This window comes from Pleurodeles waltl, chromosome 6, assembly GCF_031143425.1.
Source record: "Pleurodeles waltl isolate 20211129_DDA chromosome 6, aPleWal1.hap1.20221129, whole genome shotgun sequence".
Taxonomy (NCBI): domain Eukaryota; kingdom Metazoa; phylum Chordata; class Amphibia; order Caudata; family Salamandridae; genus Pleurodeles; species Pleurodeles waltl.
In genome coordinates, this window is record NC_090445.1 from 462371679 (window position 1) to 462389158 (window position 17480).

General features: G+C 41.4%; 1 protein-coding gene across 1 annotated transcript in view; it reads left to right on the plus strand.

Annotated features, from left to right (window-relative positions):
- Nucleotides 1–417: 417 nt before the first annotated feature.
- LOC138301627 (olfactory receptor class A-like protein 1) overlaps nucleotides 418–17480 on the plus strand; it is a 40643-nt gene continuing 23580 nt past the window's right edge. The window contains exon 1 of the mRNA XM_069242141.1: nucleotides 418–468. Within this exon, the coding sequence (XP_069098242.1) occupies nucleotides 418–468 (51 nt within the window). The remainder of the gene's footprint in view (nucleotides 469–17480) is intronic.

The following is a 17480-nucleotide window of genomic DNA, read 5'->3' on the forward strand; positions in this document are numbered from 1 at the left end:
AGGGCAGAGGAGTTGCTGTTGCCGGTGTTCTCCAGGTGGAAATTCAGGTCACCAAGAGCATGTAGTCTGTGGAGGCGAGGGCGTGGGTGCTGATAGTGTCGGTTATGGTGTCGCAGAATTGAGGGCGGGGTCCCAGGGGTCTGTAGACGAGGGATCATTTCAGAGTGGTGTCGGCGTCGATGTATATCTAGAAGTGCAGGTGTTCTGTGGCTTCTAGGGAGTTGAGATCCTGATGGAACTTCTGTGGACAATCGCAATTCCTCCTCCTGGTTTGTTAGTACGGTCTCTTCGGGTGATCTTGTAGCACTCAGGGATGGCTATGGCAATGTCTGGTTCTGATGAGGGGTTCATCCAGGTTTTGGTGAGGAAGGCGATGTCTGGGGAGGTTGATGTGAGCAGGTCCCAGAGTTCGATGGCATGCTTGTGGACGGAGCGGGTGCTGAGGAGGATGCAGCTGAGGTGGTTGAGGTGGGTGGCATTGTTGTGGTGCATGGTGGCTTGAGCACAGGTGAAGTGGCATGAGCAGCAGGAAAAAAAGTCTGTTGGTGTGCCTAGGAGATGCCTGGATGCAGGTGGTGGGGCGACCGGGGTTGAGCATGAGGAGTTCTGGAGTGGTGTAGTGGCATCTGGTGGTGTGGGAGGTGCGATGGGCAGGGGGACTGGTGCTGGGCATGGTCCAGGCACGGAGGGGTGCAGCCGTGCAGGGGCCACCATTAAGAAGGTGAGGAGGGAGGGAGGAGCAGCTGGGAGGCAGGAGGCGGTGGCGAATGGAGGCGAAGGGGGGGTAGGGTCGCAGGGGACACAGCGGCAGGACCAGGGAGAATGGAACGGCACGGAACAGGGAAAAACAGGCAAGAGCAGACAATAAAAAATACAGTAAACAGTAAAACGGGCAGAACAACGAGAAAAGGCAATAAACCAAAAAGGTACAGAAAAACAGCACAAAAAGCACTAGTACAGATAACAAGACACACACAATAATACTTACGGCAAACCACTCGACACCAGGGATCAGGTGCAGGCGGGTGCCTGCCGGTGGTGGAGGGCCTCAAGCTCGTGGCAACAGCGAGGGTGGGGTCAGGGACACAAGGGCAGTCTGGTGGAGCTGTTCGGCGTGTAGAGTGGTTCCTGGCCTTAAGGCAGGTCAGGGGTTACTCTCTGCACCACGCAGCGGCTGCCTTTAACAAGGGGAGGTGGGAGGGAGGAGCAGATGGGAGGCGGGAGGTGGTGGCAAATGGGGCACGAGGGGGCGGGCCATAGGGGACGCAGCGGCAGGACTGAGGAGAATGGATTGCACAGAACAGGCAAGAACAGGCAAGAGAAGAAAACAAAAAAGACAGTAAACAGTAAAACGGGCAGAACAACGAGAAAAGGCAATAAACCAAAAAGGCACAGAAAAACTGCACAAAAAGCACTAGTACAGATAACAAGACACACACAATAATACTTACGGCAAACCACTAGACACCAGGGATGAGGCATAGGCAGGTGCTTGCGGGTGGTGGAGGGCCTCGAACTCGCGGCAGCAGCGAGGGCAGGGTCAGGGACACGAGGCCAGTCTGCTGGAGCTGCTCGGTGTGTAGAGTAGTGCCTGGCCTTAAAGCAGGTTAGGGGTCAAACTTTTAAAAAAAATTATTTACCTTTTATTGATAAGGTGTCCTTTTTTTAATGTTAACACTCTTCAATACTCCTAAGAGATCTCTGTAATAAAAAAAAAAAATTAATCACTTGTTCTTTTTTTTTTTACCTGCTTTAGTCAATAAATGGCACTGTTATCCATGATATAAATCTGTCTGTTTCCGTAGACATGTCTTCTCTCTAAGGTGTTCTGTGTGACACTGAACACAAAATGGTGGATGGCTCTATATATATATAGATTTTTAAGGGAATATTATAATTTAAGTTAAAATGTGTTTTGGGAATGTTTTTTTATTCTGATTGTATTTCTGACTGAACTTATATTTATTTCTTAAGTTTAGTACTTTAGTGTGTGTATTTTTCATATGCTTCTCCTCGTTGACATTGCTTGGTAAAGGGAAGAAATATTTCCACAGTGGTGTAGAAAGTGTTGTAGGACTATGTTTTTCATGCACTATCAAAATTCTCTTCATTGTCCTTTTGATTTTACTATTTAAAACAGTTTTATTTATATTATTGTTCCACACACATAGTAGTTCCTTTTAATTTCAGGCACTGCTGTGGCAATGTGTTATTATTGAGACCCAAAAAATATTTTTATTTTCAGCCACACTGGTTACAAAGTGTTCACTTACAGGAGGTGCATAAAATCATTACATTGCCTCTCCTATTAAATTATTTTCCCCATTTGTCAAAATGCAATAGTCATGGAAGGAATTCCCTGTAATGTTTTAATAAGTCAGAATATATTGTACATACATATTCATGTGTGAAATCATTATGAGTGGACATTAGTGCAGATGGTGCAGTGCTCTTATGAGCTGAGAAATATATGTAGATATAACAGAAACAGCCAAAAATACAATGGACTTTCTCAGAACTTAGATTCATAGTCAATTCAAAGTAAGAAAGTACCTGTGCAATCACAAACAACCCAAATGTGTATTGTGACATTTTAACCCAAGAATTATAATAAGTGGGTCTCATCAGGACATCAAAGTCACCTGTCTGATTTCCTGCGAAAAATAGGTACAAAAGTGGTCCCTATTAGCAGAAGAAGCAACCAACATACTCAGGGTTTAATGGCTTAAACTCTTCTGACTGATCATTAATGGTGTGGTTCCACTACAGGCGTTGTCTCTGCAAAGCTGGGGGGGAGGCAGCTTAAAGTGAACCACCCTGTGCACAGTCAGTGACTGAATCTCACCATTTTAAGTGGATTTTAAAAGCGTTTGCTTTTCTGATTTTTCACAAAAAAAAAGGACTATGTTTAGATCACTTTGACTGACCAAGTGGTTTTAAATGCACCCCTTTTAAAAGAAACTTCTAGTTCTAGGAAAAGTCATATTGATTTTAGACAGTTTTCTGCCTCATTAGGTAATAAAATGCACTTTTTATCAGTTGTCTCCAACGTTCCTTCTAGCCATAATTATAAATTATATTATGTTTTCATAAATATTATTTGCTTTACATCATATTCATGTTCTCACAACCTGTGAGCACACAGATCCCCATGTAAGTACTCTAACTTTTGCACAGTGAGGCACCATTTTCTAAAGATGCCTGAAAACCTTCTGAGAAAATACAAAAATGGTGCCTGGCAAAAAGTTTATCATCAAAGCCCCACAAACTCTTGCTCTGTTGGCAGATGCTTCCCAGCAAGGGTGGAAGTTGTTGCACCAATAGACACAGAATATAAACTATCTTTATAAGGTAGTTAAGAGTCAATGGACATTGGACATGTTCAATGGTCTTATCCATTAGAGCCAATGTTACCAAATATATGCAGCTTTCACTTCTTAGACATTTTGAGATTGGACAGATGTGAATTTCAGGAACAGGAGATCACCCAAATCCCTGTTGATGCTTGCTTCCTCCTATTTGCGGTTTCTTTGACCCACCCATCCTTCTTCAGGGCATTCCCAGATCCATAATTTTTAATCCAGGTATGTCCATAACTTGGGGGGGGGCAGCATTCCTGTGCCATTACTTCTGCTACAGTAATGACTGCTAAGTCACAACCATTTGAAGACTGTGAGCTGTTAAAATTGGTGTGCAATGACTAAAAACCTTTTTGCTTTTCACAGACTTGCATGGATTTGTTGAGAGTCAATCCCATTTCCTAGTAATGTTCATCAACTATGCACACTTTGTTGAGAACGTTTTGTGGTGAATATTAGCCATGAAAGAGTAGAATGGTGGACTATTCCTGCCCAGCTTGAATCCGCCCATCTCACTATAAATCAGTGCTTTAGGAAGGATTTTAAAAATGCATGTGCTGGGAGGCTCTAAAGCTTTGCAAAAGAATACTTCCTGGAACGAGTGGTCTGTGTACTTTTCAGAGTGACCTAATGGAGGTGAAAAAGAGGCACGCATTTAAAATATTTTAAATAGAACATTCCGTTAAAGAAAAGTGTAAAGAAATATATTTAACAGTGTATGTTGCAACCGTAGTCAGGGATGTAATCAATCAAAATTTGGCTAGGTGTATACAAAATATAAACAACACAATACTTCAAAAAAGAGAAAATATATGGGGCCCTATTACATATAGGGCACTTCTTCCCTGTTTGTGCCACAATGCACCTTCAAAGTGGTGTGCCCTGCACAAATGGTGAAAGTGCCCCCTATTATGTTAAATGTCCTAACATCAGGGCAGCAGCGAACTTGTACTGACCTTGGGACAGTGCATTCAAGTGAAACATGGAGCAGCTTTGAAGCAGCCGCTCCGTGTTTCAGTGTGCAGGCGACAACCTGCCTGCACTTTTAAGAGAAGAGAGAGATCATGTTGCTGATGGATGCTGTGAGTGACTGCACCCGACAGCAACGGGATGTCGGCAAACAGGGAAAGTGTGCCCTATATCTAATACAGCCCCTAGAACCAATGATATCATAGTGCTGAGAATACACTATATGAAGTGCAGTGAGGGAATCTCTATTAATCAGCATAATGCTTGGCCATCACCCTGGCTGTCACCACTTCAAACTGCAAATGACGCATGGAACGTGTGCTAATATATATATCACAATGCCTTGTGGCAGCTACAATACAGTTCGTGTTTCAAGGAAAATTCAGGAAAAAAATATAACCGAATGTTTCCCTTTAAAATTATTGGAAGATGCGAATAAATATAAGATAGTACAATAAAGAAAAAATAAGAAAAAAAAGTACAAAAATCTTAACCATAACAATATTAATTAAATGTATATACGGTGAGGCTGAAAATACACAGAATTGAAAAAAATCCTTCTATCTAAAGGATGGATGCATTTCTTGCATTCTGTTTAATCCTACACGTAAAAGGAGCATCCTCTATGTGTTTTGTCAAACAGGATGATTTATCTAATGGTTAAGTAGGTTTAATCACAGATTTTGGAGGTACAGCATTATTTGAAACAGGCTCATTTGAAACAGATGTAGGGAAAGATATGTTTTCTCTGTTGTTACAAAATGTATTTCTATTGTTCTTCAAACAAGATGTCTGTGCTACAAAATTACCATTTGTAATTTTAACCATCTTTGCATATTCTAGGCTCAGATGACCACACATCATGATTACATTTCATAATCGTCTATCCTGAACAACCACACTCTGCCTATTCACTTTCACAAATTTGCTAGGTTTCCCACATTTGATACCACTGCTCCCAAACCAGCCTGGAATACAAATGTGTATCAATTTCCCAGGATAGAAAACTGAGAACTGCACCTTATTGTGCCTTTATAGATTGGTAAACTTTTTTTTGTATTACAATTGGGAAATAATCTTGATAGAGGATCTCTGCTCTTAAATAATTTGAAATTACTCACCTTAGTGATGAGCAGTGATATCTGGAGTCACTGTTGCATCCATAGTTTGGATCTCAAAAACTCCTTCCGATTTACTCCTTGGTCTTTGATCCAACAGTACATTCTTTTATTACTCTGATAAACCATTCCACCTGCCCATTACACTGTGGATCATAAAGGGATGCTATGATGTGTTTAATACCACAGAAATCTAAAAATTGTCTAATCTCACAAGAATCTAAGTGGAATCTGTCACGAAAAAAAACCTTGGTACCTTGTCTTGAAAAAAAACTTTAAGAAATTCTATCACTTACACATTTTCCTCAGGCCACTTTGAGTTACTGTTAGTAAGTACTATGGTAAAATGAGATGTGTAAGGAAAACAAGTAAAAGCACCCATAATATCCAAAGGTATTTTCTCCTAAGGAATTGTTGGCCATGAAACAGGATCAAGCGGAAGAGAAATAGTATTGGCTGTTTGTCACTTTTACGGCACTCAATACAATCTGCCACCCAATGTTCTACCATTCCATCCAGTGACAGACATCTAAAATATTGTCTAAGTAACCTTTTCATTGCCGGCATTCCAGGATGACTCCCATGTTTCATATGCAGACTTTTTCATTTAATTCACAGGGAGGAAAACACTTGCCTGACATGTATAAGATTTAGGGCCGTATTTATACTTTTTTTAGCGCTGCATTTGCGCCGCTTTTTGATGCAAAACGGCGCAAACCTACAAAATACAATGGTATTTTGCAAGTTTGCGCCGTTTTTGCGTCAAAAAACGACGCAAATACGGCGCAAAAAAAGTATAAATACGGGCCTTAATTTTCAATCGACAGTTCCTATGAGATATAATAAAATGAACTCAACTCATAAGGAAATTCTTTGCAATTTGACCATGCTTCTCTAATGAAAATATGTCACTGTTTAAGTGAAAGACCCTTCTTGTCAGACTCTAACCATTCACTTTCAGTGAGGAATCAGTCAGTTATCATTGTGAGCAATTGGGTTAGTAGTTGAATGAGGAGGTGTGACCTATGTTCAAGCAATAGCCACAATCCCTGGTCGGGTGACCCACAAAAGTCACTAAAATAACCTGGGTCTTACCCTGGGTATGTTGGCACTAAAAGCAGTCAGGCTTAACTTAGAGGAATGTTTTTACTCAGCAATGAAACAGTAATACAGTGGAAACACGACACAAGACAAATTTAACACCAAAGATAGAGTTCATTGTAATAAACTGTTTGACACCAAAATGACCAAAATCCAATCAGTAGAACCGGAGTTATGAATTTATAAACTTTTAGTAAAAAATATCTCCTGAAAGATCAAAACTCCAAACTCCAATTGTGACATCTAGTCTTGTCAGACAAGGTCAATGTCAAAAATATGGTTGACCACAACTGAGCATGCATCTGATACAAAGAATGGATTGGGACAGGTCAGCGCTTACTTATGGACTTAGACAAAATGTTGAAGAAAATGTCCTGAGAAGGTAAAGTTCAGCATGGCAAAGTTGCAGGCAGTGTGAGGGGAGGATGCCTCATTGTTAGGGAGCCGCTGGACGAAGTCACAATGAAGTTTTCTACATTCAGACTTATCCTTTTTTTAGGAAGTTGAAAATCCTCAGAGGGACGAAGCTGGAGGCTGAAGCCTATGACAGTTTTAAGAGGTCGGATATCCTTTCACTGAGGGACCACTGAACAGGATTTGCTTCTGCGGAGAAGAACATATTAGGTGCTACTGAAAAGTCAGGTTTACTGGTGATGCACCTCAAGTGGATCGATGAGCAGGTTGGTTCCGAACTTCCCTGAGTTCTAACAGTACTTTTTAACTAAATATTTCATAAGGTGGAAGTTTTGAATTTTAGGTATCTGGGCACCTTTAACACCACCACTGAGGGTCCTGGACTTCAGGGGTACCAGATGAGAGGTTAGGACTCACACAGACTGGGTCCAAGTAAGGTTTTGAGATCGTGGGAGCTTGTTATGTCATTGTGGCTCTGAACAGCAGGCCAGCAAACTATACATTGGAGTCACTCTAGTAGTTCTAGCTTCAAGTTCTGAAACAGGGTTGAAGCAGCAGGGTAGCCATCTGAATGTATGAGGCAGGCTCCAGGCAGCAAAGCAGTCCTTCTAGGTGCAGCAAAGTAATCTTGTGAAGTACACAGCAGGCCACAGCTGCAGGCAGGGAGTCTTTGTGCAGGTTCAGAGAGTGAACTGGAGAGTGGGCTTGAGGATCCTTTTGTTAAACATGGTGCTTTCTCTGAAGTAGGAGATGTTTCTATAGGATTCCCCTTTGGAATTTGTGAAGTTTCCCAACTCCTCTGCCCTGCCTCATGGCTGGCTAAATGAACAATGCAGGAGTGAAAAGCTCATTGGGTGAAGGCACAGTCTAGTCAGTTGGAAGTGGGTCGACGACCAGCTCCACCCCAATCCTGCTAACTGATGGTCCATCCAGGCACACTTAGGGCCAGATGTAGGTAGGTGGCAAATTGCGGGTTGCAATTTGCGAGTCCTTCCGACTCGCAAATTGCAACTCGCAATTTGCTATTCAGAACGGTGTCTCAGACTCCGTCTGCAAGTCGCGATGGGGTAGCAAAGACCCACCTCATTAATATTAATGAGGTGGGTCGCAATTTGCAACCCCATAGCGATTCAGGGCACTCACGGGGATGGAGGCCTGCTGTAGTCAGCAGACCTCCATGTCCATGACTGCTTTTAAATAAAGCAGTTTTTTTTTTTCAAAGTGCAACCCGTTTTCCTTAAAGGAAAATGAGCTGCACTTTGAAAAATAAACCGAAACCTTTAGTTTCGGTATTTTTCAGGGCAGGTAGTGGTCCATTGGACCACTGCCTGCTCTGAAAAATTATTTTTAATGCCAGACACAAAGGAAAAGGGGTCCCATGGGGACCCCTTCCCGTTTGCGATTGGGTTACCATCCACTTCAAGTGGATGGTAACTGCGAGTCCATTTGCGACCGCATTCGCGGTCGTAAATGGAATTACACCTTATTGCGAGTCGCAAATAGGAAGGGAACTCCCCTTCCTATTTGCGAGTCGGAAATGCATTTTGCGAGTTGGTTCCAACTCGCAAAATGCATTTCTACATAGCAAAGTGGCTTTAGCGACTCGCAAACAGCGTTTTTCGCCGTTTGCGATTCGCTAAACATTTGCTACATCTGGCCCTTAATCACTCTATTGTATAGCTGCCGGGGAGGAATATACAAAGTCCAACTACACCCATTCATGTGATCTAGGACAGGTTGCAGGCACCAAATAGTAAGGGCAAGAAAATGCCAACTTTCTAAAAGTGGCAATTTAAATATTGCAATTTAAAATCCGACTTCACCATTGAAGAGGATTTCTAATCACAAATTCAGAGATACCAATCATGGAATACCTTCCTGTTCCTAATCAAAAGTTAGCTCTTATTAAATGTACAAAGGCAACTTACTATTATCCTATGATTCAGGTAGGCCTAACAGTAGTGAAAAATGAATTTAAAAGCTTTTCACTAACAGGACATGTAAAACTTGAAAATACATATTCAACCTTATAATTACAATGCACCCTGCCTTATGGGGTATCTATTTATATGCAATAAAAGGGGTGTTTAAGGCATGGGAGTTATATTGCCATGTTGTATTTGCAGTTTAAAACTTCATTTAGTCTGCAATTGCAGGCCTGGGACATGTTTTAAGGAGCTACTTAAGTAGGTGGCACAATAAGTGCTGCATGCCCACTATCAGCCTTTAATCTTCAGACCCTGGGAATCTAGTATACCACTCTACAATGGGCTTTTAAGTAAATTAAATATGCCAATCACGTTTAAGCCAATTTTACCATGTGTAAAGGAGAAAGCATAAGCACTTTAGCACTGATCAGCAGTGGTAAAGTGCACAGAGTCCTAAGGCCAGCAAAAACAAATTGAACAAAAAGTGGAAGGTAAAGCCAAATTCTTTTAGCTTATCCTGTGGAGAGGGCCAAGTCCAACAGTCCTACACTCCACATTTGCTACTATGCCCGTTTCATTGCTACTATTTTAAAATTCTTCTTTCACTCTCCCAAGGTAGTCTCAACAGACGGTCAGTCAAATTGTTTTCCTGAAAGATACTCAACAATGAAACAATACTCTTGCAACCCAGGTGAAAGCCTGGCTATTCTAGCTGAAGAACACCAACCCCCTCTTGATGAAAATATGTTGATTAAAGGTCTGTGATCTGTTTTAAGAACACATTTCTATCCCCTAATGTAGTTTCGGAAGAGTTGTAAATTCCTAACACTGACTAACAGTCCCTTCTAAATAACTGCATCCTTTCTCACTGAAGCATTTTGCATCCGAGGGACAAAGGTACATTTAATTCATGTTTACTATAACAATAACATGAACAGCTTCAATGCCATACAAGTTAGCATGGACTGTTATAATACACTGACTTTTAGGACAAAAGGATTTTAAGGAAGGAGCATTGACAATGTCTTTCTTGATGCAGTTGAGTGCAACCAGTTGTGTCTCTGTCCAATTGAACTCATAGTTCTTTCTGACTAATTTTCTCAACTGTTCCACCTTTTTTGCAAAATAATTGACAAATTTGATGTAGTACTCATGCAACCCGGCAAAAGATAGTAATACCTCTTCATTATTTGGAGCATTTAAGATAACATCTATCAAACGTTCCATGGAAGTGACACATTTGCCTGGATCATAAGACCCAAGCAGTCGACTTCAATACAAAAAAGATAGCATTTTCCTCATTTAATTTTATAAGTCTCTGGCAGACTTTAAAAAACATGTCTCCTATGATTAGACACTTAAAGAAATAAAAAGAATATCATCCTGGAAGCACTTTATAAATAAGTTGAAAAGGTGGAACATTGCTCTTTGAAATATTGAGGCAGCAGATGCCAACCTGAGAGGCATTGCTTCTATTGAAATAATCCATGCAGAGTTAAAAAAGCTATTAGGTAATGTTACTCTGGTGACCGTAGAATTGAATGATATACAAAACGAAGATACAGCATTGAAAATTGTTTTGCTCTTTTTAGTAAGGAAATAAATTAATTTACATTTGGGAGTGGATTGAAATCTACTAAAATATTCTTAGATCCACACATAGCCTTACACTTTTTTGCCTGCTTTTCTGGCCAACATAATAGGAGGCACCCTTTCTGACAATTCCATTTCCTCTGTACTTTAATCTCATAAAATATAATCTAAGAAATCTTCAAATCTTGCTGTACATTTAAAGGTACATTTTTCAGTTTTTATCTGAGTGGCTTCATTTCATGTTCCAGAACTATTTTATGCATGAATTCTTTCAGCTTTGTTTTCTTTTCTAAGAATACCTCAGGAAATGCCTTTTTACCTTGGTCACTTTCTGAGAGATATCTAAATGAAAGATACATGATCTTTAGTTCTGGGGATGAAAATTATACCTAATTTCTACACATCCTTCCATCCCAATACATTCACATCTTCAATAACAACATACAACTTGATCTTAGATGAGCTCCACTCGAACTATAATCCTTGTCTCTGGAAACCCAACATGTCAGTTTTAGTGCCATTAAAGGTTTCAGCAACAGCGTCATCTGGACATAGTTTCTCAACATCAACCAAGTCTACAAATTTCTCAGCAAAGTATCCCTTAGTGATAATATTCCAAGATGAACCTAAATCAGCCATTATTAGTACCTCCCTGCCTAATACAGAAACCACACTCTTAGGAGAGGAGACAGCCCTATCTTTCATTTGTTGGCCACCATCTTGAATAGCCAATAATTCTAAATTCTTGCCCAATATTCTGTGTGAAGTTGTTTTAATCTTCACACTCTGAAATATATACTATTTATCGCTTTTAATTTTATTGAACTTCTTGTTGAAGCACCAGACCTTGGTAAAATGCCCTATTACAATATTCCTATCATACAGCAGGGCAAACTTTGAAAGAAGAAACATGGGTAGAGCTGCCATATCTGTATTTATCCAATGCAATTGTGACTGACATTATTGGAGGAATGGTTGCAAATACCACAAAGATCTCTATTACTATCAGTATTTTTAACTTTGAAATCATTCACAACTTTTGCTCACCTCTCACTTTGCTTTATAGTCTTAGCTTTAGTAAGAGTGTCAGATAAGTATAGTCACCAAGAATTTCTAGTTGGTTTTGTATTTTTTTGTTTCTCACACTTAGACCATTAATTGGTCACCACAAAGTGTTCAGAAATTACATTATATTGATAACACTCTTAAACTAGTCAAGGATTCATCAAATGTTTCACCCTACTTTTGTTTTCTAGTATTGCATTTATACCAATCCAGAAATAACCTGAAACAAGTCTTGAATATATTTGCCTAACCTTAATAGTGCTTCATTAAATCAATAAGTTCATCTTGTTTATCTCTAGTTGGTGTCCTTGATAATGCTCTAAATACTACTTTCTTTTCTGACCCTAAGCAATGTAATAAGAACATTTTTCTGTGTTCTACAGGCATTTTGTCCCCTTTAAAGGCTTGCATATGTGTCATAAACTTTTCCTTCCACCTGCTCCATGGTATTGTTGGTTCCCCTTTTATGTGGGTAAAAGGTGGTGGAGGATTTTAAGAAGAAATGACTATCCTATCCTACAATGGAAAAGTATTGATGTTCTTAAGAACTTTTTTTACTTGTATGAACAATAATTATTTTTTTGTTAATTCCCAGGTATAATAAAATAGGAAACTTAGGGCCAGATTTACAGGGCCCTAGCGCCTCTTAGCACCTCACTGGTGTCATTTCTTTCACGCTAATGTGGCATTAAGGAGGCCATTCTCCTTTGCCATAATAACAAAGTGGCACTTTGTAACCCCTTGTGCCTCATTATGTCTGCGCACACATGGTGTCGTTAAAGGGACAAGGGGGGCCGCAGGAAAAGTGGCACATTGAAGCTGATGCTCCACTTTTTAGTAAATCTGGCCCCTAGTATGAACATTACAATGTGTGCAAATCACAGAGAAACTTCCTGAATCTGGTGATAATTTCATGTGTGCAATCACAGTTGGTTCAACAGAGTTAGATTAATGTGTGCAGATCAGTTTTCTTTTTTTATAATATAAAGGTCACTGCTGGATCTGCATTCAGTTAATGTATGTAGATCACACATAATTTTTATATCCAGCAATTTTTATTTTTAGTTAGATGTCTAACAAAAGACATATACTTCTCCCTGAGAAAATAAGACAGTAGTACCCATATGGAAAAATCCATCTCAGGATGTTGCGTGGATCGTCTTTTCGTTAAAACAGCTGGGTGTTCCAATGTAATGGATTTTACTCATGCATGTGCATTGATTTGTAGGTCATAAAAACTTCCTTTTGCTCACACTGCTTGAGAGTTAAAAGGAAGGCTACGTCTCCTTACATTTTCATGCTTGGTTTGTAGTGAGGAGAACTAGCTGAAGGTTGTCGATGGCATAGCGTCTCAAATATGCTTGACAGCTACGTGACTGTTTGACTGTGTGTGATTCCTCCACCCTTGCTGGAAAAAGGAGAAGTAAGATGAAGTAATGATCATCGCCAACTTATAGACAATACAAAAAATGAAGAGTGGTGAAGTAAGCTCTTTTATTCAGCACGGAGCTCACCCATCACCCTGACTGTTCCCTTTTCAAATCCCAAGTGATACATGGAACGTGCACAATTATATACATCACAATATCTTGTGCCAACTACATTATGGCCAGCTCTTCAACATACAGCAGGCGCCACAGTTCAAAGAAAAAGTACTTAAAAAGAAAATAACACAGATGTGCTTTTAATGCTATAGCTGCGTAATTAAAACGAATATGAGGTTGAATCGTGAAAATCCTAAATGTATTGCAGACTACTACCGAATAGAATATCATCTGACATAAATACTGTATCTTAAATTTGTTTACAAAACAAATTGTCCCATTGGGTTTAGATTTTCCATGCTAATATCCAAAAGGGTTACATTTGTAAATTGTATTTAGGACACATTTATTTCAAATGACATGCTTAAAGTATTCTGGTTGCATACTGAGAATCCTGAAAGAAGTTAAGACTTGTGAGGATATCCATTAACTACGGGTCTGATTCTCCTGTTAATCCATTGTTCTCCCCCTGCAGTTTCTGAGGGAGATTTCAGTTCTTTCAAGCGGCAGAAATCTTCAGACAAACCATGACAAGTTGGCATTAACTCAGTGGACCTTATAATTTCCAATGGGTTAGTAACATGTTTACTGGCCTCATCAAGAATTACTGCTCCATATAACGAGAGCCATTAAGGATGCTATTTTTTTAACCTTTTGTTCTAATATTTAAATCTTATGAAATAAACATCAGATATGGATAGATTCCCTAGTTTTCATAACTTCTGTATTCATAGCTTCTACATCAACAGCATGGCGACCTACGATAAAGAATATTAGTGGTCTAGTACTTTATTAACACTTTACAGAATATTCCCAGTCAACACCAGGCAGCCACTGTATTTTTAACACAATTGCTCACAGTATATTTTTTAAGAACACGTTTTTGTATCTAAATTCCTGTCTAGACTTTCAATCAATTGGTGTAACTGTGTTAAATGACAGGCGTCTTGTAGCATTTTATCACCATGTGGAATATAATTTGTGACATCCACACAGTACATCAGTGAGATTGCTCCGAGCGTTGCTCATGAAATACCTCAACAGTATTAACACTTTCTCTCTATAATCTGAAAATATCCAAATTTTCATTTATGCCCATAGGTATGACAAAGAAAATTATGCAGTTAAGGCATTGGTTTGTACAACGGAATATTTAGCATTCATTTAATAACATAATGTTCACCAACAAACAACAAAATGATGGACAGAAATCTTGAAATAACCTCAATCACTGGCACCCACTTGCTTCAATTATTATTTATCCAGTATGCCACTCTATAATGAAAATCATACTCTGTGCTCCCCAGTTAATATGATAGTGAGTACATTTAAATTCTTCTATATACATTAAGATGCTCATTCCGAGTTTAGCGGTCATTTCCGAACACCGCTGTGCAAACGGCAGCCGATACAACACCAACGATGGCAGTGATGCCTGACGCAATATGAGTGACCAACACAACAACGCCAAATTTTGACTGAAAAAACAACACTATCTGCCCAAACGACGGTATGAAGGAGGTGGCTGCACCACCACCACCGCCACACCGAAAAAATGCTGACTGCCAAATTCCGATTCACAAATCAGCATTGCGGAAACCAGCACAGCAGTAATCCACTGGCGGTCCAAACCACCACAGGAAAAAAAGTAGCCACCACCGCAGCAACACTGCACCAGATAGGATAACACCAATAGCAACACCGGAAACACATACACACACCTGTCCACTACACTACAAAACACATACCCAGAACCCTTGCAAGTAGAAACTCTGACAGAGAGAGAGAAGGACACACTGAAAGTAGGCACTGCATCTAGATACCACATGCACCATCATGCTAAGCACGCATCACACAACACACCGCTGCACACAAACACCACAGAGCACATGCGCATACCATTACACATATTCACAACTACAAACAGAACACACAGAATCCCTGCACACCATACACCCCCACCTACAATACAACCACCATGGCACCACAAAACAAAACCAGATTCACACAAGAGGAGCTCAGGTTAATGGTCGAAGAAATAGTCAAAGTTGAGCCCCGACTGTTTGGAGCACTGGTCAGGCAGACATCCATAGCCAGGAAGAATGACATATGGTAGAGGATAGTTAACAGGGTGAATGCAGTGGTGAACCATACATGCACAATGGAGGACATTAGGAAGAGGTGGAACGACCTTAGGGGGAAGGTACGGGCCATGGCTTCCAGGCACCAAATGGCTGTCATTAGGACTGGTGGACTGGACCCCCACCACCTCCCCCAGAAATGGCACTGTGGGAGGCGATGGTCCTGCCACACTACATCCGGAAAGACTGACTGGAATTGCTACTGGACTTGACACTGTTAAGTCCACTGTACTTACTGGCCACCATGTCCCTGTGCACAGCATGTACCCCCACCACCTTCTCACCCCCTTAAACAACCCGAACATGCACAATCCCATCATTGGCTCAATACCCACACTTATATGCCACATCTCCGCACTGACGCCATTCCCTCACAGATCAACCTAGTGCATTTATGCCTTGCACAGCAGAATGTACCACAACTACCGCAATGGAACACTCCCTACCCTTGCCTGACTGCTACGTCCATATCACATCTCTGCAAATGCATGTTAAACCATGTCACTCCCCATCACCAATATGTGGTAGAAATGCACATCAGTACATGGCAATGACGGTATCAAGACAAATGTAAACTGTACTGAAAATTAGGGCCATTGCAACTTTCCACTGATGGGAACACAAGCAGTGGACTGGAAACTGTCAATGCCATTACTGCCCTGCAAATACAGTGAATGAGGGAATTCAACCATGTGTGTCACTGCAAAAATAACATCATCTGACACATTACCTCTCATCTCACAGGTCTCCCAAGTACTGACACACAGCAGAGGAGCCCAGTGACAATAAGCCCAGCCCTGGATGCCGCACCAATAGGGAAGGATTCACATGCAAGTCTGGATTCGGACAATGAACCTGGCCCATCAGGCATGCGTGGTCAGTCTAACACCACCAGCCTCACCCTGCCCACAACTCAAACCACCTCCCCTGTGGCAGTCAGTGCACAGCAGAACCTACCTTCTTAGAAAAACTGGTGGAAGGGGTCCTGCCCCTGTATGGGCAGGTGTACGGAGCTCCAGGACTAGGGTCAGTACAACGTCCGTGGTCCCACAAGTTGGGTATTGTTTGACGATATAAGTGTGTGCACATTGACATGTCATGAATGCTCAGGTCTGTAGCATGCACATGATATGTGTGGGATATTCTCAGTGTGCATGAGTAGTGTTCATTGAGTGTCACCAAAGCTTACTGGTGGATTGGTATCATTTACATCTTGTCCCCCCTTTTCTCACTGTTTCCCAATCAGGTCAGCACCCACTAGAAGAAAGGGTTGTGGCCAGCCATCGCCAAGGAAGTGTGGAGCCTGGGGGTCATTGCCAGCGGAGCACCCACTGCAGGAAGCGGGGGGAGGACCTGCGACGCTGGGCCCAGAAGACCGCAGAGGCCCAGCTGGGGATGGCCTCCCAACGTGGGAGGGGTGCACATCGGACCCTGACCCCCCTAATGGCCCGCAAACTGGCGGGGGCTGACCCTGATTTAGATGGGCGCTGGAAGGCAGCACAGCAGACACAAGGGGGTACCTGTTGACTGTCAGGTTGTGCACTGTCACCGTCCTTGGACTTGGAATGAACATAGTCAGATGTGATTTAGGGAATGTACAGTCCTGGTTGCCACACCCATCAAGTAGGAGTGTGTGATGGTCGCTATGTTGAGCCATGTAGGATGAGTAGTGGTGGTACAGTGACACATGTTCAGCTGTAGGTATGGGTCTCTCTAGTCTGCTATCATGTCAATAGCTGCATCCTCCATCTCTGCGTGTACTGTAGTAGTTTGAAGTTGTCATGATGGCACTTTATATGGGTAATGACAGGCATGTTATGTGAAGGTTGCAGTTTCATGACTTCCTACATCAATGGACCCTCTGTACCACATGTACTCCTCACATTCCTATGTGTTAGTTAGTGTCCTGAGTCCCTCTCTGCTTAGATTAGTATCATCCTGTAATGGATGACGTGATTGGTTATAGGCCTGGGCTTGATTCTAGGAATACTCATTTTGGCATTGATGGGGCATGTAGTTATCTTCATGCAGGAGTTTGGTCTACAGGGTTGGGATGGGTTTGGACATAGCTTGCATGACTCTATTTAGGAAAGACTGCTAATTGGACTATTGTTTAGCAGGCAGCAACTGCTGTCTGCATTGTGTGTATGTGAAGTGGATGTGTGGGTTCTAATATGTTCTTCCCTTTCTGTTTCTGCCACCCTCCTTTTCTCTCTCCTCCTCTATGTGTGCTTTAGCATCATCTGGC